Source organism: Miscanthus floridulus, chromosome 1 (genome assembly GCF_019320115.1).
Source record: "Miscanthus floridulus cultivar M001 chromosome 1, ASM1932011v1, whole genome shotgun sequence".
NCBI classification, from domain to species: Eukaryota; Viridiplantae; Streptophyta; class Magnoliopsida; order Poales; family Poaceae; genus Miscanthus; species Miscanthus floridulus.
The window spans coordinates 25,083,137-25,106,945 of NC_089580.1; the positions used below are offsets into that span (position 1 = coordinate 25,083,137).

The 23,809-nt window shown below is 46.9% G+C and overlaps 4 protein-coding genes across 4 annotated transcripts; 1 reads left to right on the plus strand and 3 right to left on the minus strand.

Annotated features, from left to right (window-relative positions):
- Positions 1–2,165: 2,165 nt before the first annotated feature.
- On the minus strand, positions 2,166–12,602 carry LOC136461261 (ATP-dependent RNA helicase SUV3, mitochondrial-like). The gene is made up of 17 exons (XM_066460646.1): positions 12,299–12,602; positions 11,622–11,739; positions 11,227–11,348; positions 10,963–11,153; positions 10,619–10,759; positions 7,236–7,358; positions 6,615–6,692; positions 6,098–6,266; positions 5,852–5,964; positions 5,656–5,736; positions 4,586–4,651; positions 4,288–4,352; positions 4,123–4,168; positions 3,924–4,040; positions 3,481–3,572; positions 3,293–3,397; positions 2,166–2,786 (listed from the first exon to the last, which is right to left on the minus strand). The coding sequence occupies exons 1-17, from the start codon at positions 12,366–12,368 to the stop codon at positions 2,747–2,749; spliced, it is 1,737 nt and encodes a 578-aa protein (XP_066316743.1). The 5' UTR covers positions 12,369–12,602; the 3' UTR covers positions 2,166–2,746.
- A 130-nt stretch (positions 12,603–12,732) lies between these two features.
- LOC136461350 (autophagy-related protein 16-like) lies at positions 12,733–15,542 on the plus strand. Its single transcript, XM_066460702.1, has 5 exons — positions 12,733–12,879; positions 12,981–13,113; positions 13,350–13,531; positions 13,615–13,810; positions 14,361–15,542. Coding segments are annotated over exons 1-5 (1,524 nt in total). The 5' UTR covers positions 12,733–12,877; the 3' UTR covers positions 15,372–15,542.
- Positions 15,543–17,492: 1,950 nt separating this feature from the next.
- On the minus strand, positions 17,493–18,956 carry LOC136461445 (uncharacterized). The gene is made up of 2 exons (XM_066460741.1): positions 18,624–18,956; positions 17,493–18,494 (listed from the first exon to the last, which is right to left on the minus strand). Exon 2 carries the CDS (start codon positions 18,451–18,453, stop codon positions 17,662–17,664), a length of 792 nt encoding a protein of 263 aa, XP_066316838.1. The 5' UTR covers positions 18,454–18,494; positions 18,624–18,956; the 3' UTR covers positions 17,493–17,661.
- A 932-nt stretch (positions 18,957–19,888) lies between these two features.
- Positions 19,889–20,395, minus strand: LOC136453387 (secreted RxLR effector protein 161-like). The gene has a single exon (XM_066453957.1). The coding sequence runs from the start codon at positions 20,393–20,395 to the stop codon at positions 19,889–19,891; it is 507 nt and encodes a 168-aa protein (XP_066310054.1).
- Positions 20,396–23,809: the final 3,414 nt, after the last annotated feature.

Sequence of the window (23,809 nt, forward strand, 5' to 3'; positions counted from 1 at the left end):
AGCATTGCACAGGTGCGTTATCAATTAATAACAATGCTACAATTCAGATGTGTGTTTGGTACAACTAACATCGTTTTGTTGCAGGTTTGACCGTAGGAAGAGGTACAAGACCAAGGATTGGCGCGTGACACACAACTCGTACATCCATTTGTGACAAACCAGGGTACCACATGCGGTCCTTGCGGGTCCTCCACACGACCATCACACCTTCGATGAGTACCTGCGGTGGCTTCACAGGTCTACGAGGACACATATCAAGCCCCCGTACACTGACATGGCTATTGATGAGGACTCGGAGGAAGATGTCATCGAAGATATGTACGACATTACCACTAGGGAGGACACACAGCTACAGAGAGCCCCGCTTCAAAGATACGTGGTAAGATACTTGAATGGTACAATTTGTTATCCTTTTGGTATTAAGTATGTGTACTAAAACTGTCCAACCGCATTTCTGTACTCAGGCGACACAATTGTCAAGACTGTCCAACGAAGCAGCATTCTGGCTTCATGAGTCTAGAGGGCAGGGGCCAGGCGTTATCGCGACTTTTGTGGAGGTAAACATAAACTTGTCCATTTTGAAAATATTTCTTTAGTGTATATGCGTTTGGGTAATGAACTAACTTTAACATCTATTTATGCAGAAGGTGAAGAAGAGCTGCAGGAAGCTAGCTCAGAAGTTGAGCTGCATGGACACTCCTTATGAGGAACCGCCACTCCCCGCGCGGTCGGGTGGCACGTCTTCAGCCTCTTTGAGGACACTAGACGGTTCTTCTCAGCCGATGACGTAGGGTGCCATTTCCGCGGTGCGTACACCACCACATCATAGCGTTGGGAAGGACCCTGCAACTGAGGACGAGGAGGAGGACGATGACGACGACGATGAACCCCCGGGCTTCCACGGACAGCACGGCCAGTGGGACGAATGGCCGTAGGACGAGATCGGCATGTCTTAGCTAGGTGGTGCCCTGCTTGGCACCCAAGGAGCCTCACATGTACTAACAAAGATAGTTTGTTTCAATACGTATGCTCCATGAACTAACGATCATAAAGAATTATAAGTAATCGTGCGTATCATATACCTGCAGGGTACGAGCCATACGCACCGTCGACGCGACCATACCGACGTTGACTACACTCCCAATGTGTTGCCAACAAATCCGAAGAGACAGAGGCGTCCGAGGGATCCTTACACTCCAAGGACTTAGTTTGTTAGGTCAAACGAATATTGGCATCCGAAACTTGCGGGGTTATTTGGTTATGTTATGTCAAACTTATGTCAAAACAATGAATATGTTATGTGGCAGCTTGTCAACTTGCTTCTTATTCGTTTCTTTGAGTCGCGGTAGCACTGCCGGCGAGATTAAGTACCCTGCGTTCGGGAACCGGCAGTCCCGGCGTATCTAGACGCCGGTGGCAATTTTTCGTAATTGATTAGTTAAAATGGTGCATAACCGTAATATGAAAGACGAAAAACTAATCATTGGCTTATCAAATTCTCTATTCGGCCATGAAAAAAAACTCAATAAAATACGGACGCGACGCGTTTTGATTCAACCATCTAGGTAGCCCGGGCCGATGGCAGGCGCAGCGGCCAGGTGGTGTGGCTGCTCGTGTGGTATATTTGGTCCAGCCGCACCACGCAACAGGGCGCGGCACTGCCGCGCCAGGGTCGGTGGCGCGGCAGGACCCGCCACGTCATCGCCCCCCAGGCCGGCCCACGCCACGTCAGCCCTGTGCCATGCATGGCGCGGCACAGGTATTTGGCTGCGCCAGGGCAATAGGTGCGGCCAAAAGTGTTAGTTAAAAAAAACGACAGTGTTAGATTTAAAATTATATTAAAAAAAGGGTTAAATTTTTTTTTTTAAAAAAAAGCCATGGTGTAGTCGAGGTGACATCAATGGAGTTTTGGGCTGGATCTGCCCCGAATCGAGGGTCTGTGATTTAATGGTAACCGTGGATACCGGTTCCTTTTTTTCCCTTTTGTTGGCCCTTTCTGGGTAAATACTGGAATGGATTAAGGCATTTTTTTGGGCCCTTTCTGGACAAATACTGCAATTGATTAAGGCATGGCAACGGTTGTTTTGGGAGAGAAACATTATTTAGAAAATTTTTGCCCTCATCGTAACATCGTTTGGAACTTCATTTTGCAACTCATCAGCAATGAACATGTGACATCGGGACACTTTAAAAAATCTGAAAAGAATCTATGTACAAAGCTACAGACGGGCCATTAGCTATTAGTTAGTGCGTATAAAATGTCTACTAAAGTGTCAATGGATACATAAACATTCAGATTTTGCACTGAATAACAGCACAAGCAATATTATTGTCCTCTTTATATACAGGATTTGAGCCGCCATTGCTGCTGCTCATGGAACTCAGGTTAGCTTGCACTACTGTCTGCATGCCTGTTAATACGCAATCTCCGTCTCACAAGCGGCCCTGTCATGGGCTCATGGTTCTATTTTCCTTGACTTTACACTGGAGTGTAGTTTCATTTGGGGTATGAAGTGCTACTGGTCGAACAGAATCTGGTTGATGGGAATGCGTGCTGCCAAATCAATGTAGATGATCACGGTTTGAGATGAGTCCACGTATCTCTTCTGTCATCCGAAATGTCGTTTGACTTTGTGCCGATGATCCATAACCAGTGAGAATATTTGCGCCTGTTCCTCAAATGCTCTGGATGGTTCCTCAAATCTGGACTGAAAAGTGGTGAGACTCACTTTCCTGTATAGGCCTTCTACTTTGGTCCTGGGTTGACTTCTTGAAAATATTTGCGCCTGTTCATTAACACCGAGATGGTTACTTAAAGACTAGTGCAGGAACATTCTATTGGTGGAGAGAAATATATATAAAAAAATAGCAAGAACAGCTTTCAACAAATATATCAAGAGGTAAAGCTGCCGTCGAGACAGATAATGGTCCCATACATGATGCAGAGTAGCAATACAGCCTACGATGTGCAAGTACCTCTAGGGAATCTAGCACTGTTCTTCAAGGTTCAAGCTTTAATGCACCCCTCCCATAATACTCCCTCCGTTCCAAATTGTAAATTGTTTTGGCTTTTCTAGATACATAGCTTTTGTTGTGCACTAGATATACATTTCTAGGTGCATAGCAAAACTAGAAAAGTCAGAACGACTTACAATTTGGAATGGAGGGAGTAATATATATTTTGTGGAGTTAATTGAAGATGAAAAGTCTATTTTGTGTAGAAGAGGTTTGCACGGTTATCCCAAACATTGAAAACAATACCAGACATTACTGGAGATTAAAGAGATCATACAATTGCGATTCATCGTATTCTTGGAGCAGCTTTTGTGCTCCACGCAAAAACTTTCTTCGGCCTTGTGGTTGCCATCCTGACCTCTCCAGATATTCTTCGATCAACCTGATATTACCAGAGACAAAAACTCTACAGAATTGATCTACAGAATGTCCAAAAAAGAGTTCTAGACGGATCTAAGAACTTACATGCTACAGATTGACTTTTGAGAGGCAGACACTTCACGGTCTGGAAAGGAATCATCCATTCTGAAGCTTAACCACACATATAACTCTAGGACCTGAAGTGATCACCATAATAAATGATGCTTAATCTCAATGCAACAATTTTAGAGTACTGAAAATAATTTGTATTCAGAAGAATGTTGACAATATATACAGTAAATGGCTATGAACTAACAAGTTACTAAGTTACTACTACAACAACAACAAAGCCTTTTAGTCTCAGGCTAGTTGCAGTAGGTTAGAGTTGAAACCCAACATGAAAGGCCAACAAAAAGAACAAGAAAGAATAATAAAATAAATATATACAAGGCATCAATGATTGTGATATTATTCGTGGATGTAAAGCCTGCTCATGGTTCAGGCATGTGAAGTTACTAGCAGCAAGAATTTAGGTGCAAATAAATAACCTTGTGAACTGATTCAAGCTCCTTGAGTTGATTGTCTGTTTTAGGAACCTGTAATGTTCCAGGTGTGAATATCTCTTTAAGGCGAACAATGCCTTTCCTTGCATAATTTTCTGCAAACTGCATATTGACGAAATTAGAAACATGTGTCCTAGTTCCACAAAAATATAGCAAAGAAAAACAATAAGATAGAAATGCTTGCCTGAACTAGTCCTTGGACAGATATATCATCACGTATGTCCACTGGACTGCAATATGAGTTGAAAAGTAATTAGATAACAGTAGTTCACAAGAGTTGTGAAGCAAGACAATTCAAAAATACATACAAGAGGACAAATTGGTACAGTATCACAGTAATATAGATCACCTGATACAGAAGAGGTATTTATCATACAATCCAAGAGGGAAATCATCAACAATAGCAGCAACCTTCTGTTAAAACAACAAAAGAAATAATACTTAAAACAATTTGCAACTTAACAGAAAACATACTCTACCTAGGAAAGTTGCGCTATTGTTATAAATTTAAGGATAATGCGATGTTATTGTTTTTTCAGCAGGCATCCAGTCTATTTCTACCCAAATGATTTCATCTTGATTTTATACAATGTTCCTTGTAGAAAATTTGACCCAATAAAGAAAAAGGTACTTATGGAAAAATTTACCAACATATCTTCACAATCAGCAATAAAATAGTCTGGTGACAGTTTAGCCTTCTCCAAGAAACGTTCCTGCAGCCCAACAAAATGAAAACTAATACACATTTTCTGACCATAAGAAGTAGCTGCAAAAAGCCAGAAAGCATTGATATATATTTGGTGGGAGAAAACTAAATATGATAACAAGCTATTCAAGAGATGATATCTCCAGATATGGTAGATTAGGATCATGTAATCCCAGTTTGCCTTATATTATCTCTAAGGGAGCCTTCTTGTCTCCAAAGCAATGTACACCTATATAATCTGCCCATGAGACTCAGAAATACAATCGCCTATTCCACCAATTCTATTCCTCCTATACAATGTAGATAGACGAAAGGCAACTCTAGTTCAATATTCTGAGCAAGTCAACTCAAGCTGAGCACCAGAAGTTTGAACAAATACACAGATAAAGGGCGTACCCAGGGCGTACCCAGTGCAGAGAGCTCCCGCTCTGTGCGGGGTCTGGGGAAGGGTGTCAGTGGCAAGCCTTACCCTCGCCTGTGCAATGCGAGGAGACCGCGACTCGAACCCGGGACCTTCCGGTCACAGGCGGTAAGACTCTACCGCTTGCACCAGGCCCACCCTTCAACAAATACACAGATACCTCAAAAGAAATGAAAATATTGTGAAGGAAATTCAATTGACGCATTCAAAAGATTGTGACATATTTGCTTGAACCAACCACCTAAAGAATTATGAAGCAGCTATAGTGCTAGAAACTAATGGTATCTGGGATCTGGGCGGTTTTCTCAGTCCTGCTGACGAGTTGTTTCGTTTTAGTGCAAAACCCAGGGGAGTTCTTCCCTCAGGCCTCGGGACTGAGTTTTTATAGTGCTAGAAACTTCTGATGGATATTGAAAAATAGCACAGGAACTTATAGTATCCCAGCTAAATGGTTATCACAGTATCACCACTAAGTTGTTTGTCAAGTAAAGCATGTAACTTTGTTGTTGACAATCAGTTATAGAATCCAAAGTATGTGTTTGTATTGAGGCATTTTACACATAGCATGAGAGATGGTTTGTTTAGCTTACCAGTACAGGGTGAAAAAAGTCAGTTCCATGTAATCGTGAATACAAAGATAATAAATCAAATGTGGGGAAAAGTCCAGCACGCTGTAGAGAAACAAAGTCAGTAGTTGTGGTTGTTTGTGCTAATTATGAACTATACAAAGCTTCTTGCTGCATTCATATTGATGGAAAGTAATCAAGAGTGCAGTAAAGAGAGGACCTCTATAATGGGGGAAGCTGATTTCAGAGACGAGTGCAGCAATGGGAGATCTTCAGCATTTAGACAGGTCACTTCTCCAACAGGGAACTTAGACCCATATCTCCCGGCCCTGCCTACAGAAAGAAGGTAAAAGTTAAAACATGTAAGATGTGCCCAAACTGATGCTCAACAGCCTGTGAATCAAGGGAAAACAAAAGGGCGAAAAGGAAACTTCTAGAGGTAAAACATACGAAGAAAATTCAATACCAGCGATCTGTTTGATTTCGGCCACAGTTAGTTCCCTGTTGCAGAAACCGTCAAACTTCATCATTGTAGAGAAAATAATTCTGGAAATGTTCAGATTAAGACCCATTCCAATAGCATCACTAGCTACTAGCACATTAAGGTCACTGGTATCATCATTGAACATTGTCGCCTGCAAGCTTAAGGAATAGGTTAATTCACGCATGACCACCAGCAAGGTTACTTTTATGACACAAAAAAAAGACTACAAACATGACTCACAAAATCTTGAAATTCTGGCTCAAATTATGAGCTTGTGGGTTATGGCATTAATTGCACAAACCAAGAAAAAAACTGGTTGGATGTGTACTTTAAAGTCCAGCATCAATACTGGATGGCCCTGTATGATTATCAGTGAGTATTACCGAAGTAACATCTTACACATGCTGCTATTCATCTTAACATATGGAACATGTGGCATCAATGAGGCAAAAGTACAATAGTATAGTATGACAGTAGATACCCAGATGTAAGCAAATACCTGCTTTGTTCGAGTTTCTGGTGGCAATGAACCATAGACCACAGAGCAAAGATGTTTTCCCTCCCTTTCAATTCTTTTCTGAATGCATGAAAATTTGCAAAATAAGAAAGGTGCCAGAAACTTCATATTCACTTCATCTACTGGATATCTTTTTAATGATAATGAATTCTAATCTGTTATCTGTAGATCAATACAAGGATATGTTTTCAGGGTTTTAATGTGAAGACATAGGGAAAAAAGTTAGCAGGCATTGTCGTGGTAACTCCGTTGCTGGTCCTTGATCCTTGTGCATTGAATCTGCCCCTGGTTTAATGGATCCACTTGTTTTATGGTTGTGGATTTGAATTATCTGTTTCACAGACTTCAGTTTACAAGGAGTATTCAATTGGCAAGGCTTATGAAAAGCATAAGGAAAACAAACATACTTTGATGGTTGCTAAATAGAAACAACTATCCTCAGATGTCTGATTTTGCTCATTTCCTAGGCTTTACTGTATTTGTTTTATGTTTTTCAAGAACTTTGAAGGACATTTTATGTTTATTTCTCAGATATGTGGAGTACATCATGCAAATGCTAGATATATGAAGCAATGCTGCAATGGCCAGTTGAACCATACCAACCTTGAGAGTATAAATTCCACGTCTTGAAAATGTTACTAAACAATCTCCTGCCTTGATGTTAGAGAAAGACCCAAGTGGAGACTTCAGAGGAACCAAAGGAGATAGTCTCTCATAATATTGAACCTGCTCAACAACATAGGATCTGTAAATTTGGATATTTGCCTGATAACATTCGTTATATGCTTGCATCAGTACTTTAGCATTATCAAGGAAAAGAAAATAACTCCATACCAAATTATAATTCATTCTTGCTTTTCTATTGCATAAATTTGCTATGCATATAGATCGACACTTATGTCTAGATACATCTAGAAAAGCCAGAACGACTTATAATTTGGAACGGAGGGAGTATTATGCAGAACAACAAATTCATTTGGGCAAGGACAAAGACCTCTCAAATCTACTTGGATATTCTTTGCATATACAAAACAGCAGCATAATAGCATATCACCAACCAGAGCTGCATAAGACTGCACGTAATCTTCCCATTAAGGAGGTTCCCAGATGGGTTTACTCTATAGCTGTGATTTTTTATAACGGTCACAACTCAACATTTATTAGTGTTAGATCAAACACACGAAAGTACTGCATTGATAAATATTTTCTTAGAAAGATTTTAAACATATTAAAATCGATAATAGTGGTTAAAACTTGTATTTTGGAGAATGCAGCAATGTCCATGCCACTTATATGTGATCAGAGGAGGTACTAGACAAGATAGTTACAATCTAAGGCCCTGTTTGGATCTCCTAGAAAAAATGAGAATGAGATTCAAACAATTAACTATCTATCCAAACCCTACTATTTAGAGATTTTCACTATGCGAAGGCAATAATCATTATGAGAATGAGATTTAAACACCCCTCATTTGTTTAATCTAGAATCCAGATTCCATATCACTATTGAGAATCACTCTGAGAGTGAGATCCAAACATGCCCTAAGTAGGGCAAGGGCAATTGAGTAGTATGACAGATGGTGTTATCCACGAAATATGATATTCAACATATATAAATGTGAACAAAGACATATTTGAGTATGTGACAGTGTCAGAAAAGTGCTGCATATCTTAAGCCTGAGTGGAGAGAATTTGAAATACTTAAGCTCAAAGTCAGCTAAGGCTTGCAAGATACAGATATTGTTGATGTTTCATCACATAATAGGTAACTACATCATATCTCTTTACAACAACAACAACAACAACAAAGCCTTTAAGTCCCAAACAAGTTGGGGTAGGCTAGAGTTGAAACCCAACAGAAGCAATCAAGGTTCAGGCACGTGAATAGCTGTCTTCCAAGCACTCCTATCTAAGGCTAAGTCTTTGGGTATATTTCATCCTTTCAAGTCTCCTTTTATTGCCTCTACCCAAGTCAATAGGAAGACCGAAGTTGGCTTGGGTAGAGGCAATAAAAGGAGACTTGAAAGGATGAAATATACCCAAAGACTTAGCCTTAGATAGGAGTGCTTCGAAGACAGCTATTCACGAAGACCGAAGTTGACTTGGGTAGAGGCATATAAAAGGAGACTTGAAAGGATGAAATATACCCAAAGACTTAGCCTTAGATAGGAGTGCTTGGAAGACAGCTATTCACGTGCCTGAACCTTGATTGCTTCTGTTGGGTTTCAACTCTAGCCTACCCCAACTTGTTTGGGACTTAAAGGCTTTGTTGTTGTTGTTGTTGTTGTTGTAAAGAGATATGATGTAGTTACCTATTATGTGATGAAACATCAACAATACCTGTATCTTGCAAGCCTTAGCTGACTTTGAGCTTAAGTATTTCAAATTCTCTCCACTCAGGCTTAAGATATGCAGCACTTATAGTGTGGGAAAACTTATAGTGCTCTCAAGAGACTAGATGCACACGCTTCAGGTACTATTTTGATCAACCTACACTAAAGAACGTACTGTTACCATGGTTGCTGAGTTCTCTTCAAATTTTGTAGGTGTGTACTGTGGACCTCTGAGAATGTTAGCAAGAGAGATAGCCCAAAGGTTAAATAAAGTTAACGTCCCATGTAACTTGATTACTGGACAAGAAAGGGACGAAATTGAAGGTGCAAAACATAGCTCAGTGACAGTTGAGATGGCTGATGTGACAACCGACTATCAATGTGCTGTTATTGATGAAATTCAGGTACTTAAAGTAACACTCATTTGTAGACTGCTAGGATGGGATATCAGAGATGTCTATAAATAACTACAAATAGTAAGCTAGAGGCTTGTGTATTTGATTTTATTTTTTAATAAATGATCAAAACAATTGTGTTTCTCACTGTCAATAAAGAGTTATTTGGAATATCTCCCATCATTCTAATTTTGTCTTATTCCATGGAATAGATGGTTGGTTGTAAATCAAGGGGTTATTCGTTCACACGTGCACTTCTGGGGCTTTGTTCAGATGAACTTCATGTCTGTGGTGACCCAGATGCTGTTCCCCTTATTCAGTGAATTCTTGAAGCTACTGGTGATGTAGTTATGGTAATCTAGATGAACTAACCAAATACTGCTACAGCGGACTTATATATTATTTATTTATTTTTGTCCATATATTGTAGTTGTGAATTTGAAGTGTGTTAAGGTTGCCAACCATGTTACTCTGCAAGGATACTGCCATTATGAAGTTAGATTTCTTGACATGGATAGACAATATTTTTTTTGTACAAGAAAGAGATATGATGTAGTTACCTATTATGTGATGAAACATCAACAATATCTGTATCTTGCAAGCCTTAGCTGACTTTGAGCTTAAGTATTTCAAATTCTCTCCACTCAGGCTTAAGATATGCAGCACTTTTCTGGCACTGTCACATACTCAAATATGTCTTTGTTCACATTTATATATGTTGAATATCATATTTCGTGGATAACACCATCTATCATACTACTCAATTGCCCTTGCCCTACTTAGGGCATGTTTGGATCTCACTCTCATAGTGATTCTCAATAGTGATATGGAATCTGGATTCTAGGTTAAACAAATGAGGGGTGTTTGAATCTCATTCTCATAATGATTATTGCCTTCGCATAGTGAAAATCTCTAAATAGTAGGGTTTGGATAGATAGTTAAGTGTTTGAATCTCATTCTCATTTTTCTTAGGAGATCCAAACATGGCCTTAGATTGTAACTATCTTGTCTAGTACCGCCTGTGATCACATATAAGTGGCATGGACATTGCTGCATTCTCCAAAATACAAGTTTTAACCACTATTATCGATTTTAATATGTTTAAAATCTTTCTAAGAAAATATTTATCAATGCAGTACTTTCGTGTGTTTGATCTAACCTTAACACACTTCAAATTCACAACTACGATATATGGACAAAAATAAATAAATAATATATAAGTCCGCTGTAGTAGTATTTGGTTAGTTCATCTAGATTACCGTAACTACATCACCAGTAGCTTCAAGAATTCGCTGAATAAGGGGAACAGCAGCTGGGTCACCACAGACATGAAGTTCATCTGAACAAAGCCCCAGAAGTCCACGTGTGAACGAATAACCCCTTGATTTACAACCAACCATCTATTCCATGGAATAAGACAAAATTAGAATGATGGGAGATATTCCAAATAACTCTTTATTGACAGTGAGAAACACAATTGTTTTGATCATTTATTAAAAAATAAAATCAAATACACAAGCCTCTAGCTTACTATTTGTAGTTATTTATAGACATCTCTGATATCCCATCCTAGCAGTCTACAAATGAGTGTTACTTTAAGTACCTGAATTTCATCAATAACAGCACATTGATAGTCGGTTGTCACATCAGCCATCTCAACTGTCACTGAGCTATGTTTTGCACCTTCAATTTCGTCCCTTTCTTGTCCAGTAATCAAGTTACATGGGACGTTAACTTTGTTTAACCTTTGGGCTATCTCTCTTGCTAACAATCTCAGAGGTCCACAGTACACACCTACAAAATTTGAAGAGAACTCAGCAACCATGGTAACAGTACGTTCTTTAGTGCAGGTTGATCAAAATAGTACCTGAAGCGCTTGCTTCTAGTCTCTTGAGAGCACTATAAGTTTTCCCACTGTTTGTAGGGCCAACATGTAAAAACACATTACGCTTCTTTTCTCGGGCTTTAGGGTACCAGATATGAGGATGCCTGTTGTCCGAGGTAGCACATAGCTTAATTGAAGTTTACATGGAGAACTAAACAAACTACAATATAAGTGCATCCCGGCTATTTTGAACTGTACTCATAATTCAAGCCACTATAATAACAGCATCCCAGACTGGAAGGTTACTTTAGGAGTCAAGGAATGGATTGTGTTGAAGGTATGGTACAAAATGCATGAAACTTATACACCCAAATTTGGACATGCAAGGAAAAAACTTGAATTTTACACATGTCAATAGGATACGTATTGATTCTTACGTCAGATCAGTCAAATCAAACTTCCCAGAGTTATGGTAGGCCCTCCAAAATCTCAAATTAGTAGAATTCACCATTGAGTGTAGACCAGAATTGGAAAAAAGGCCACTAGTATAAACAACTGTACAGAGTATGGAGCTTGTTAGACAGAAAAGCAATTTTAGATATGTAAGAACAACGTATAATGGATAGAACCACCAGTGGCTTTGACACTGGAACAAAGTGAAGTACTAAAGCAAATTTTAAAGTACAAGGCAAAGAAATATAAAATAATAGCATAACCACGATACAACACTGTGCTGTCCATTCCGTATATGCCATAAACACCAAAATTGAGACCACAATTTCTTATTCCTAGTATGGTAAATTTCTTCAAAGCTATGCTCTATTCATCAGAGGAGAAAAGAAAACTACAATCACAACCGAACAAGAAAATTATCGCCTTTTCCAACTGCTTATTTATCCAATCAAACATGAAACGTAACACAGTGATGCTACTAATAACCTGCATATAGAGACTACCACTGATACCACCACTGGTCGGTAATGTCTGCAGAGGGCGCGTTTAGTTTTGGCATTCCACCGAACACATGTCACCGGACCCCAACCAAAGGAACAAACAAACCGACCAGCCACCATAGGCAACGCCCAAGGATCCAACCTCCCAAGGTAGTACGTACCATTTCGGCACAAGGAGACCGCGTGGGGCGACGAGAGCGCCCTCTGGCGCAGCAGGACAGCAACCGCCATTATATCTGATCTTCCTTTCCCCTCTCTATCTCACTCACTTCCCTCCGCGGCGCAGCACGGTTCAGACTCGACGACAGCGAGGTGCCCGGGCAACCTTGTTCGCGCAGGACGGCAGGGGTCCGGGGAGAGGGAAAGAAACAGCCAACCAATGCGCCCGTGGGGTGGGCGTGGAGGAGGCGGCGGCCGATGCTTTCGCCGGGAAGGGAGGCAGCGGAGGAAGCGGAGAAGAAAACCATGCGTGGCCCCCAAGCCCGGAATGTCCCTTTCGCCCATCGGCCCAGTTCACTTATTGGGCTTGGGCCAAAGGCCCATGTACTGGCCCACGCTATCCAGCACGAGTCCGAGTCCACTTGCGGGCCCGGACGCCGCCTTCGCTTCTTCGTCTTCCTCTTTCTTCTAGTTTCGTCTAGTCTTCGACGAAGAGCGGAACCGAGCCGCCCTGGCCGAGAACTGAAGCCACCGGACGCGCGGCCTCCTTCTCCCCTGCTGCTGCCGAAATCCACGGGAGAATGTGAGGAATCCTTCAACTCGGCAGCTAAATCAGTTTATTTCTTCTTTGCTGCTTGCCTGACCCGAGGGGGACGCTTTGCTGTTGTTGCCGGGTGTGTGCAGGACGATGGCCGAGGCCGAGGCTGGTAGGGCGGCGATCCGGCGCGCCCTGCGGTCGCTGAAACGGAGGCACCTCGCCGAGGAAGGGGCGCACAGCCCGGCCATCGAGGCGCTAACCCGTCCCTTCGCCGCCCACGTGAGGCCAATCTCCTATTCTCCTCTCCCTACTTTTCCCAATCTTGCAGTTTACTCCTTCCCTTTTTTATCGTACTTTGAAGTCTGCAAACGAATGTGTGTTACTGATCATATTACTTGAGCCTACTGAATTCAACTGTTTGTATCGCCGGGACATCCCAGTTTTTTTTTTCGAGAATTTTGGACTATAACTTGGGTGTTGAGTGAAGGAGAGGCTGTTTTGTTAACTCCTTGTAGGCTTTGGAGTGGAAAGAGAGGGCTGAGAAGCATGAGTTGGAGCTGCAGCACTGCTACAAGGCACAATCCCGGCTCTCTGAGCAGCTTGTAATCGAGATAGAAGAAGGTAAAGCATCAAAAGCACTGCTCAAAGAGAAGGAAGCTATGGTTACAAGTTTGCAGGCTGAACTTGAGAAGACGAGGTATTAAATGTGATTTATTTTTGCTAATCTTGTTCACAGTTGTGGAGAACATGGTACTTAGCACTTGTGCAAAACTTTTACAGCGAAGAGAATGTACAACTAAAGCAGTCACTTGATGAAAAAACAAAAGCCTTAGATCTTCTCATTCAAGAGCATCAGACAGTGAAAGCCGAACTTGAACAAGCATTGGCGAAACTAAAAGCTGCAGAGGATGAGAACCAAAGTCTGATTGATCGATGGATGCTAGAGAAGATGAAAGACGCAGAGAGGCTCAACGAGGTACCTTATTTTCCTTCTGTTGCTTAAAATGCACGTTTGCAATATGCGATATCTGAAATCGGGGATTGTCCAAGCAATATGCTTGTGGCTTGCCTACTGAGCATGATAGAAAAATTAAATTTACCTATTAGCAATGTATATTCAGCTATTCACATGCCTGAACCTTGATTGCTTCTCCTGGGTTTCAACTCTAGCCTACCCCAACTTGTTTGGGACTTAAAGGCTTTGTTGTTGTTGTTGTTGTTGTATTAGCAATGTATATTCCTTTATCATAGTTGCAATGATCCTGTAATAACCAATGAAGAATTGGAGATACATCAAAACAAGGATGCTTATAATACCATAATGGTGCAAGCAACAGTACAATATTTCTCTTGGTAGAATTTCGTTAGTTTAGTTCTATGATTTGCATTGACTGCCGAAGTGTATCCTTGTAAGTGACCTTCTTACACCAGTCTTGAAATATCTGCCCCATATTTAGCTAAAAACTGTACCCATAACACTTGCATGTATAAGTTACTGTTTTAATAGTTGTAAAATAATTGTCTAGGCCAATGCGATGTATGAGGAGATGGTTCTAAAGCTAAAGACAGCTGGAGTTGGTGGTATACAACTTAATGCACAGCAAGAAGCTGATGGCATCATACGGCGTTCTGAAGCTGGTTACATGGAAACATCAATCCCGTCAACATGCACAATAACTATTCGTGCTCATGATGGTGGGTGTGGATCCTTGATGTTTGAGCATAACTCAGACAAGCTAATTAGTGGGGGTCAGGATCAAACTGTTAAGATATGGAGTGCATCTACTGGTGCCTTGACCTCCACCCTACATGGTTGCTTGGGGTCTGTTAATGATCTTGCCGTGACCAATGATAACAAGTTTGTGATCGCTGCTTGTAGCTCCAATAAGCTATTTGTGTGGGAAGTCAATGGGGGACGTCCTCGTCACACTCTGACTGGTCACACCAAAAATGTTTCATCTGTTGATGCAAGCTGGGTGAAGAGCTTTGTTGTTGCTAGTTCATCCAATGATCGTACTATCAAGACTTGGGATTTACAGACAGGTTTCTGCAAAAGCACCATAATGTCTGCAAGCAACCCCAACTCACTAGCTTTCATTGATGGTGACATCATTTGTTCGGGCCATAGGGATGGAAATCTTCGGCTATGGGATATCCGTAGTGGGAAATGCACTACACAGATAGCTGCTCATCTTGATGTCACCTCGGTCTGTGTGTCACGGAGCAAAAATTTTATTCTTACAAGTGGGAGAGATAATGTGCACAACCTTTTTGATGTTAGAACATTGGAGATTTGTGGAACATTCAGGGCCATGGGTAACAGAGCGGTGGGCAGCTGGGGCAAACCTTGTATTAGCCCTGATGAAAATTGCATTGCTGCTGGTTCTTCTGATGGATCTGTTTACATATGGTCTAGACTGAAGAATGGAACACCGACCATCCTAGAGGGTCATTCTTCACCTGTTCTCGCAAGTGCATGGTGCGGACTAGGACCTCTTGCTACCTCGGACAGGAATCATATTTATCTCTGGTCTTGAGAGATGTACAATTTCATAAAGGCATCCAATCCAAGATCTGGACACTGGAGGGATTCACTTCATCAGTATGCTAATATGTGCTCTCTTTAATTCTTGATGACACTAGTTTTCGTGTGAATGGATTAACTGGTTTCTGAACGTTGTAAATACCAAAAGTGACTGTTCATCGTAGTGATGACTACTTCAGTTCGCCGTCTGTGTAATGGTTTGCGAGGTTTTGATGGCTGAAATTTCTTGATATTGATGGTCCAGTTTGGTGCTATTTTAAGGGTGAACTTTTGAAACACCAGTCAGCTCAGCAAACATAGTCCAGCATATGACATTGACATAGGAATAGTTTCTCCATAGCACTTCTAATTTTAATGTGTGTGTTAATTTTACTCCAATTAATTTATTCAGTTGAGATATTCTGGGCTTACTTGTGTGGCATTCTATATAGTGAAACCTGATAGTAGGTCCTATCTTTGTATAGTTACGTCAGGGTGCTAATGGCGTATCTGCATAAAATTATGTACTTGCGCTTCTTCGTCTTCTTTTTCTTTTGGTCAGTTTGTGTGAGGAGTGGGGTTGAAAGTCAGGTTTATAGTTTACTTGAAGCTTTATACAAAGAAGCTTTGTCTGTAGGCACTTTGATTCAGGAGAGAGATCAATTAAGCCACCTGTACTGTACTTGTTCGTTTCAACTGACTTCAATAGAGGATGAGTTGTGGTGACAGGAAGGCAGGAGGCCATGAAGCAGGTCAAAATGTGTACATCATGTGCTGTTGAGTTCATGAGCCAGATTTGTCGGTACTCGTTCTAGGTGCACAAAATTAATTTCGGAGAACATGAGCAATGTTCCAAGCTCCAATTTTACAACAGGACAAAAAGGTTCAGAAGAGCAAGTAAAGAAGAGCTGCATGATAATGACATGTATTTGTGAATCAGTGATGGCTGTTGTTGCCACAACTTGATTATATCCTTAGAAAGACCAAAAGGAAAGAAAAAAAAACAATTGCACCGCCGTGTCACCAACCCTTGAAAAGGCACTACTAAGCTAGCCAAACCACCCTTTTTATTTTACAAGAATTATCAGCACAACTGAAGCTAAAACTCATCACAAAAAAATGGTCTGGTGCTCAAACTCATCATCATGAATATGATGGCCTGCAAAGAAAGAGAGAGATTTCAATGCTCAGGCAATGCCCCGTCACACCAGGCCATCATCAGCTGTGGAGCTGACAGCGTGATGCGTAACAGTCACTAAAAAGTAAGGAAGAAAATGGGCGTCAGTTTCAAACCAGTCGGCGTCACGGAAAGGAAGCTTGACAGAGAAACCGAAACACTCTCGGGGATGAGATCAGATGAGAATGAGACCACGGGGCAGAGAGACCAGTGAACCCGGGGCGGGGCCCCTGACGGCGACGAGGCACCGCTCAAGTGGGCGCTGGGCGCATCCGCCCCACAGCCCCGCCCGCCCGATCGTCTGGTCTGGGTGAGCAGGGCAGCAGGGCAGACAGGGCTCGCCACAAGAGACATCAATCATTGAGCTCTTTTCCATGGGTTCATGCCGCAAGAAACCCACCAATGATTGGGGACTCGCCTCACCCAGGGCATGCAGCAATAGCATGCTCTTAAAGATCGGTATGGTTTAGGCCCCGTTCAGTTGGCAAAAAATTTTGCATAATAACTGTCACATCGAATCTTGCGGCACATGCATGGAGTACTAAATGTAGACGAAAAAAAAACTAATTACACAGTTGGTCGAGAAATCGCGAGACGAAACTTTTGAACCTAATTAGTCCATAATTAGACACTAATTACCAAATACAAACGAAATGCTACAGTGAGCCAAAATCCAAAATTTTTTTGATCTAAACGCACCCTTAATGCTGGATTCGTTGGGAAATGGTCTGAGTTCTTGTCAGGATTGGGGAGATGAGATGTTCTGAGCTACTGTCAGAACTCGTAGTGCTATGAAGCTATGTTAGTCAGGGTTGATCTGACATTCTGATTGCGCTGGTCGCAGAAACGAGTTTGGAGACAAAATTTATCACAGAGTAGTTCAGCCACTGGGAGCTAAATTTGCAGCTTTTTTTTTCTAGTAATAACAACATAATGAAATTTATATCACAGCTTCAGCTCATCCTGGACAAAACGTCTAGTACATCATCTGATCAAGAAAACATCTATGATCGTCCGATCAGATGGAAATGGAGCAACCAGTACAATACAGCAACAATAATAACACTCAGCAAACTCAATTTCTTTACCTACTAGGCATCAGGCTACGCGCGAATGGATGGACCATTCAGAGGCTGAAGAATCCCCGATCGCCGCGCGGCGGCAGATTGATCGGCCGCGGCGAGCTCTCCCTCTCCGATGCGGCGCCGGCGCTGGCGCCGCCCTCCACGACGCGGTCGCCGAAGATGTGCACCGTCCTCGGGTTGGGCCCGCGGGAGATGACGCACGTGTAGTCCTCCGACGACGGTTCTATTATCTCCCGCGGATCGGCCGGCGCCGGCGACGTGGCCTCGCGGCCGCTGCAGGCGCTGAGGGGCAGCCACGAGCTCTTGTTCTTGACGCCGAACTCGACGCGGCGGTCCAGGGAGCACGACCTGACCAGCGAGGACGACGACGTCGCCGCGAGCACGATCCGCTCCTGCTGCTGCTGCTGGTGGTGGTCGCTGCAGTCCAGCGCGTCCGCGAGGCCGTTGTTGTCCCGCGCCCGCCACGGCCGGCGGCGCTTGCCGACGCCGTCCGGGCCTGGCGCGAAGGCCGCCGCCGCGTCGAGCACGGACGTCGGGCTCATGGAGAAGGCCGTCTCGGACTCGGCATCCCGCGCGGGGCTCTTGACGAAGGCGAAGGTGCCGGCGGGCAGGGAGGAAGAGTGCAGCAGCCTCGGGGAGGCGAACAGGGCACGTGCAGCGGCACTCTTGCTGCCGGCGGCGTCTGCCCCGGCCCCGCCGCCGTCGCCGTCGCATGGAACGGTCGACGAGCTCGCGGCCTGATCGGGGACGTGGCTCCTCTGCGCGCCGGCGCTGTTCATTGACCTCGATCTCCTCCGCAGGATCACCTCCTGGATCTTCGACCTCAAGAACATTTCCAACAGCACCGGACCAAGAATTCAGGACCAACTACACTCTGCACGGACGGACAGGAGGTGGAACAAAAGAAGCGTCAATTCGCGATGTTCGTTCCAAGACCTGAAGTGATCGGATTGCAGAGGAAGAAGTGATCTTTAACGAATTCCCAGACTGATCTCGGTTCTACCTTTCAGCTAGGTGGAGTAGAAGCAGCGGCTAGCAGGCGACAGCAAGTCCTGAGAGCTGCAACGCCATGGACGAGGCGGAGAGCTTAAGTACGGAGCGCGAGGGCCAATCAAAGCCTCAGAGGTGCACTCAAACGCAACTGCAAGCCCAGGGGAGAAGCAAAATGGGACCTCGCAAACCTTGGCAAGATCCTGAAGCCACCGGGCATCAGCTGATCAGCCTGTTTGTAGTCGTGTGTCTTGCTACTGCACCTCAAGCAAGAATTTAAGAGCTCAACTGCTAGTTACCTAGGACCTAGTATAGAGTGAGTGACACAATGGAGAGGGAGAGAGAGAGGGCAATGAGGAGGGGGGAGGGGAGGTTGTGGTGTGATCTTAAAGAAGGCTCTCCCTCTCCTCCCCTGGCCCCCCTTTGATGTCAGTGTTGGTTTGTGTGTGTGTGCTTCCAAAGGGCAGGTCCTTATCTTCATCACTGCACTGCCTGTTGAAATCGGCTCAGGATCAATCGTCGCTAACGCTCGCCCTCCCTCCTGACTCTCTCTCTCTCTCTCTCTCGCTGGAACTCGCGATGAACTCGCGCTCGAAGACAGGAACAAGCAGGCACAAGAGAATTTTGGCGCAGCGCACGAACTACTGCATTTTCTGGTTTTCTTCCCTTTTATTGACTCGATTACACGCTCGGTATGATCTCCTGCATGTCCGCCCACGCCCCGATCTTTGCTGCGCCATCCCACAGCCACGGAACGTGGGCGCCATTGCCGGGTCAAGCTCCGCGACCCACTGCATGAACGCGCACGACGCGGACAACGCCGTGCTCACCATTTCTACGCTAAAGATAGAAACACACGCACGCACACATGCAACAGAAATAGAAACAACACACTCCCCCCTACTTCTGTTGCGCAGAACCAGTGTTGATGACACCGCTCCGACCACGCAACTCCTGCAGGCGTTCGCGCGGAAGCGGCTTAGTGAGCAAATCCACCAGCTGGTCACCCGTCTTGATGAAATCCGTCTCAATCACACCGGAACTAATGCAGTCACGGATGAAGTGAAACCGGACGTCGATGTGCTTGCTCCTGTCGTGCAGCACCGGGTTCTTGGCCAGCGCCAACGCGGACTTGTTGTCGATGTAGATCAACGGTGCGACGACCTTGGCGTTCACCAGATCAGAGAGCAGGCGCGACAACCAAACTCCCTGACACGCCGCGGTGGCGCCGGCGATGTACTCCGCCTCGCACGTCGATAACGCCACCACGCGCTGCTTCTAGGACTGCCAGCTCACAGGGCTCTGGTCCAGGAAGAAAAACACTCCCGAGGTGCTCTTCCTGTCGTCGCAGTCCCCGGCATGATCAGCGTCGCTGTAGCCGATCAGCTCCATGGCTCCCTCCCCTCGCCGGTAGACACAACCATAGGACCTTGTCCCGGCAATGTACCTCAGCAGGTGCTTGACGGCGCTCCAATGCTCGGTGGTGGGCGCCTCCATGAAACGACTCACATAGCCCACTGCGAATGCAATGTCAGGGCGTGTGTGAACCAGGTACCTTAGGCTTCCGACGATGCTGCGGTACAGTGTCTTGTCCACCAGAGGGTTTGAGCTCGCCTTGCTCAATTTTAGTCGCGGCTCCATCGGAGTGCTGCAAGGATTGCACCCCGAGAGCCTAGCCTTCTCGACGATCTTGTCTGCGTAGGCGCCTTGACAGAGTGTGACGCCCTTCGCGCTCTGACGGACTTCGATGCCGAGGTAGTAGTGCAGTGGCCTGAGGTCGCTCATGCTGAAGAGTCAGGCCATCTCCGCCTTGAACCGATCGACCTGCGCCTGGTTCGCCCCAACCACGACGAGGTCATCAACATAGACTCCGACGAGCAGCAGGTTGCCGCCGGAGCCCCGCACGTACACCGCGTGCTCAGCCGCACTGCACTTGAACCCAAGGGACTGCAGCGAGCTGTCCAGTTTGGCGTTCCACGCCCTGGGCGCTTGCCGCAGCCCGTACAATGCCTTGTGAAGCCTGTACACCTTGCGTTCCTTGCCACGGACAGCGTACCCCGGCGGTTGCTCGACGTAGACCTCCTCCGCCAGGTCCCCATTCAGGAACGCCGATTTCACGTCGAGGTGGTGCACCGTCCACCCATGATGTGCAGCAATGGCGAGGAGGAACCGCACGGATTCCATGCGCGCCACCGGCGCAAACACCTCGTCAAAGTCGACGCCGGCGCGCTGCACGTATCCCTTCGCCACCAGTCGGGCCTTATGCCTGGTGACGTTGCCGTCGGCGTCGCGCTTGATCTTGAAAACCCATTTGAGGCCGATGGGTTTCACCCCTAGAGGCACGTCGGTGAGCGTCCACGTCTTGTTGTCGTTGATGGACTTGAGCTCCTCCGACATGGCCTGCTTCCACTCCTTGCGGTCCGTCGCCTCCTGGTATGTGGACGGCTCGGTGTCGGCGGCGAGCAGCAGATCGCCATCTGCTACAAGTTCGTCGTCGTCGTACAGCAGGTTGTCGACGACCCTGAAGCGGTGCGCAGCCTCCTCGTCGTCGTCCGCGTCCAGCATCTCCAATGCGCCCGATGTAGGAGACACGAACTGAGCTGCCACATCCTGCTTCCTTGGCAGCTCACCTTGCCAGGGTACTGGCCCGCCGTGGACACGCGGTGCTCGTGGTGACGACACAGCCGATGACGTCGCCTCGGAGCTCGACGAAGAGAGGTGCTGGTCCGTAGAAAGCGGTGAGTGCGCTGAAGGCGCATCAGTCGGCTCCCCGGGCTGCGCCTCGCCCCACTCGTCCTCCACCACGAGTGTGTCCTGGCTAGCACTGTAGTCGAACCCCGCCGTGCCGCCCGTGTTGTCGGACACGCTCCAGTCCCACGCCGCGTCTTCTTCAAAGACCGCGTCGCGAGTGACGTGCACCCGGTTCGCGACAGGGTCGAACACCCGGTAGGCCTTCGAGCCGGGCTCGTAGCCGATCATCACCATCTTCGTGCTTTGGTCGTCGAGCTTCCCGGCGTTCGGCTTGGTGGTCTTGACATGCGCCACGCACCCGAACACCCACAGGAAGTGCACAGCCGGCTTCTCGCCATACCACGCTTCATACGACGTGCGCCCCACCAGACTCCTCGTCGGGGCGCGGTTGAGGAGGAAGACAGCCATCATCACAGCCTCCCCCCACAGCCAGGCTGGAACCGCCTTGGCCTTCATCATGCTCCGCGTCATGGCGAGCACGGTCTGGTTCCGGCGCTCCACCACGCCGTTCTGTTGAGGACTGTACGGTGCGGTGAGGTGCCGCTTGATGCCGCGCTCGGAGCAATACTCGAGGAAGCTCGCCGATATGAACTCCCCCCCACGATCGGTGCGGAACGCCTTGATCTTCCGCCCGGACTCGACCTCGACGCCGGCGCGCAGCTTGCGGAACGCCTCCTCAGCGTCGAATTTGTTGGCGAGGAGCGTCGCCCACATGTACCGAGACATGTCGTCGACGACCAGCATGATGTAGCGCTTGCCGCCGGGTGTCGCAGGCGTGACGGGGCCACATAGGTCCCCATGGATGAGCTCCAGTGGCTTGACGGCGCGGTAGTTCGCGGCCTGCGGGAACGGTGCTCGACGTTGCTTCCCGGCCAGGCACGCGTCGCAGACGTGCTCGACATGCTCGATCTGCGGAAGTCCTCGCACCATCCCTTCTCGCCCCATCTTGTTCAGCGCTTGAAAGCCGAGATGCCCAAAGCGGGCATGCCACTTCCACTCCTCGTTGCCGTACGAGGCAGCCAGGCACACCGGTGGTGATGGCTTGAGTGGCAAAATGTAAAGGCGATTCGATGCGCGCTTTACCTTGGCGAGCAGCTCATGAGTGGCCCAATCCCACATTCGTAGGATCCCTTCCTCGATCTCGATCTTGCACCCATGCTCGTCAAGCTAGCCGACGCTGAGGATGCTGCTGCGGAGTCGCGGGATGTGGTAGACGTCGTGGAACGCCCGGTGGCCCCCGTCCTTGGACGCGAACAGCACGGTGCCGCGCCCAGCGATCTCCACGAGGGAGTCGTCCCCGAACCGCACTAAGCCGATGACACCGAGGTTCAGCTCGGAGAAGATGGACGCGTCGCCGGTCATGTGGTTCGATGCTCCCGTGTCGAGGTACCACTGCATCTCCCCGCGCTCACCGTCGGCGTCCAGGTCCGCCACGACCTTGTGCTCGTTGAGGAAGACTTGCTCGGTGCGGTGGCTTCCGTGGATGACCGTCTCTGACGGCGTCACCATCGCCATGTACAGAGCCGGCGCCTCCTGCTCCGCCTGAGCCAGGTTCGCCTGTGGCTGATTCGCAGCCGCCGCCGCCTTCTCCTCATCCCGCTTCCTCTTGCGGCACTCGCGCTTCCAGTGGCCGCTCTTGCCGTAGTAATGGCAGCAGTCGTCATCCTCACCGCCATCGCCGCCCTTGGGCGGCCCCGAGCGCGCGTCCTTACCGCGCTCCTTGCCGCGGCCAGTGCCGCCGCGACGCTTGCCTGGGCCGGACGGCGCCTTGCCGCGCCTCGCCGACCCTTCGGAGTTGATGTTGAGGCGCGACGCGAGGCGGGCGATCACCTGCTCCTCGGTGAAGTATAGCTTGCCGTCGATCTCCTTGCCGGCGCCGCTGCTGCCCGATCCGCCGCCACCTCTCCCCTTCATGCGGTTAAGGCGCTCCTCCGTCGCCTTGAGCCACCCAACCAACTCATCCAGAGACACGTCCTCAAGATCGAGGAGCGTCTCAATTGCCACCGCAATCTGCTCAAATCGATCAGGGAGAGCCTCCAGGAACTTACGCACGATTTCCTCCTCCTCGTGCTCCTCACCCAGGATCGCGAGCTGGTCGGTGATCCTGGTGATGCGGCTCGCGTAGTCGTCAATGGTCTCCCCTTCCTTGAAGGTGATGCCGTCGAACTCGCGGCGCAGTGTCTTCGCCTTGGCCTTCCGCACCCGATCGACGCCGATGTACCGGGTCTTGAGTGCGTCCCACGCCGCCTTGGCCGTGGTCTTGTTGGCGATGCTCCCCCGCAGCTCCTCCGGCGCCGACTTGCAGAGCGCCTCGAGGGCGTTCCGGTCGTCGGTGAAGTCGTCCGTGCCGACGTTGATGGCGTCCCACAGATGCCGTCCTTGCAGCATGACGCGCATCAGCGCCGCCCAATCGGTGTAGTTCGTTCTCGTCAGCATTGGCCATCCCGC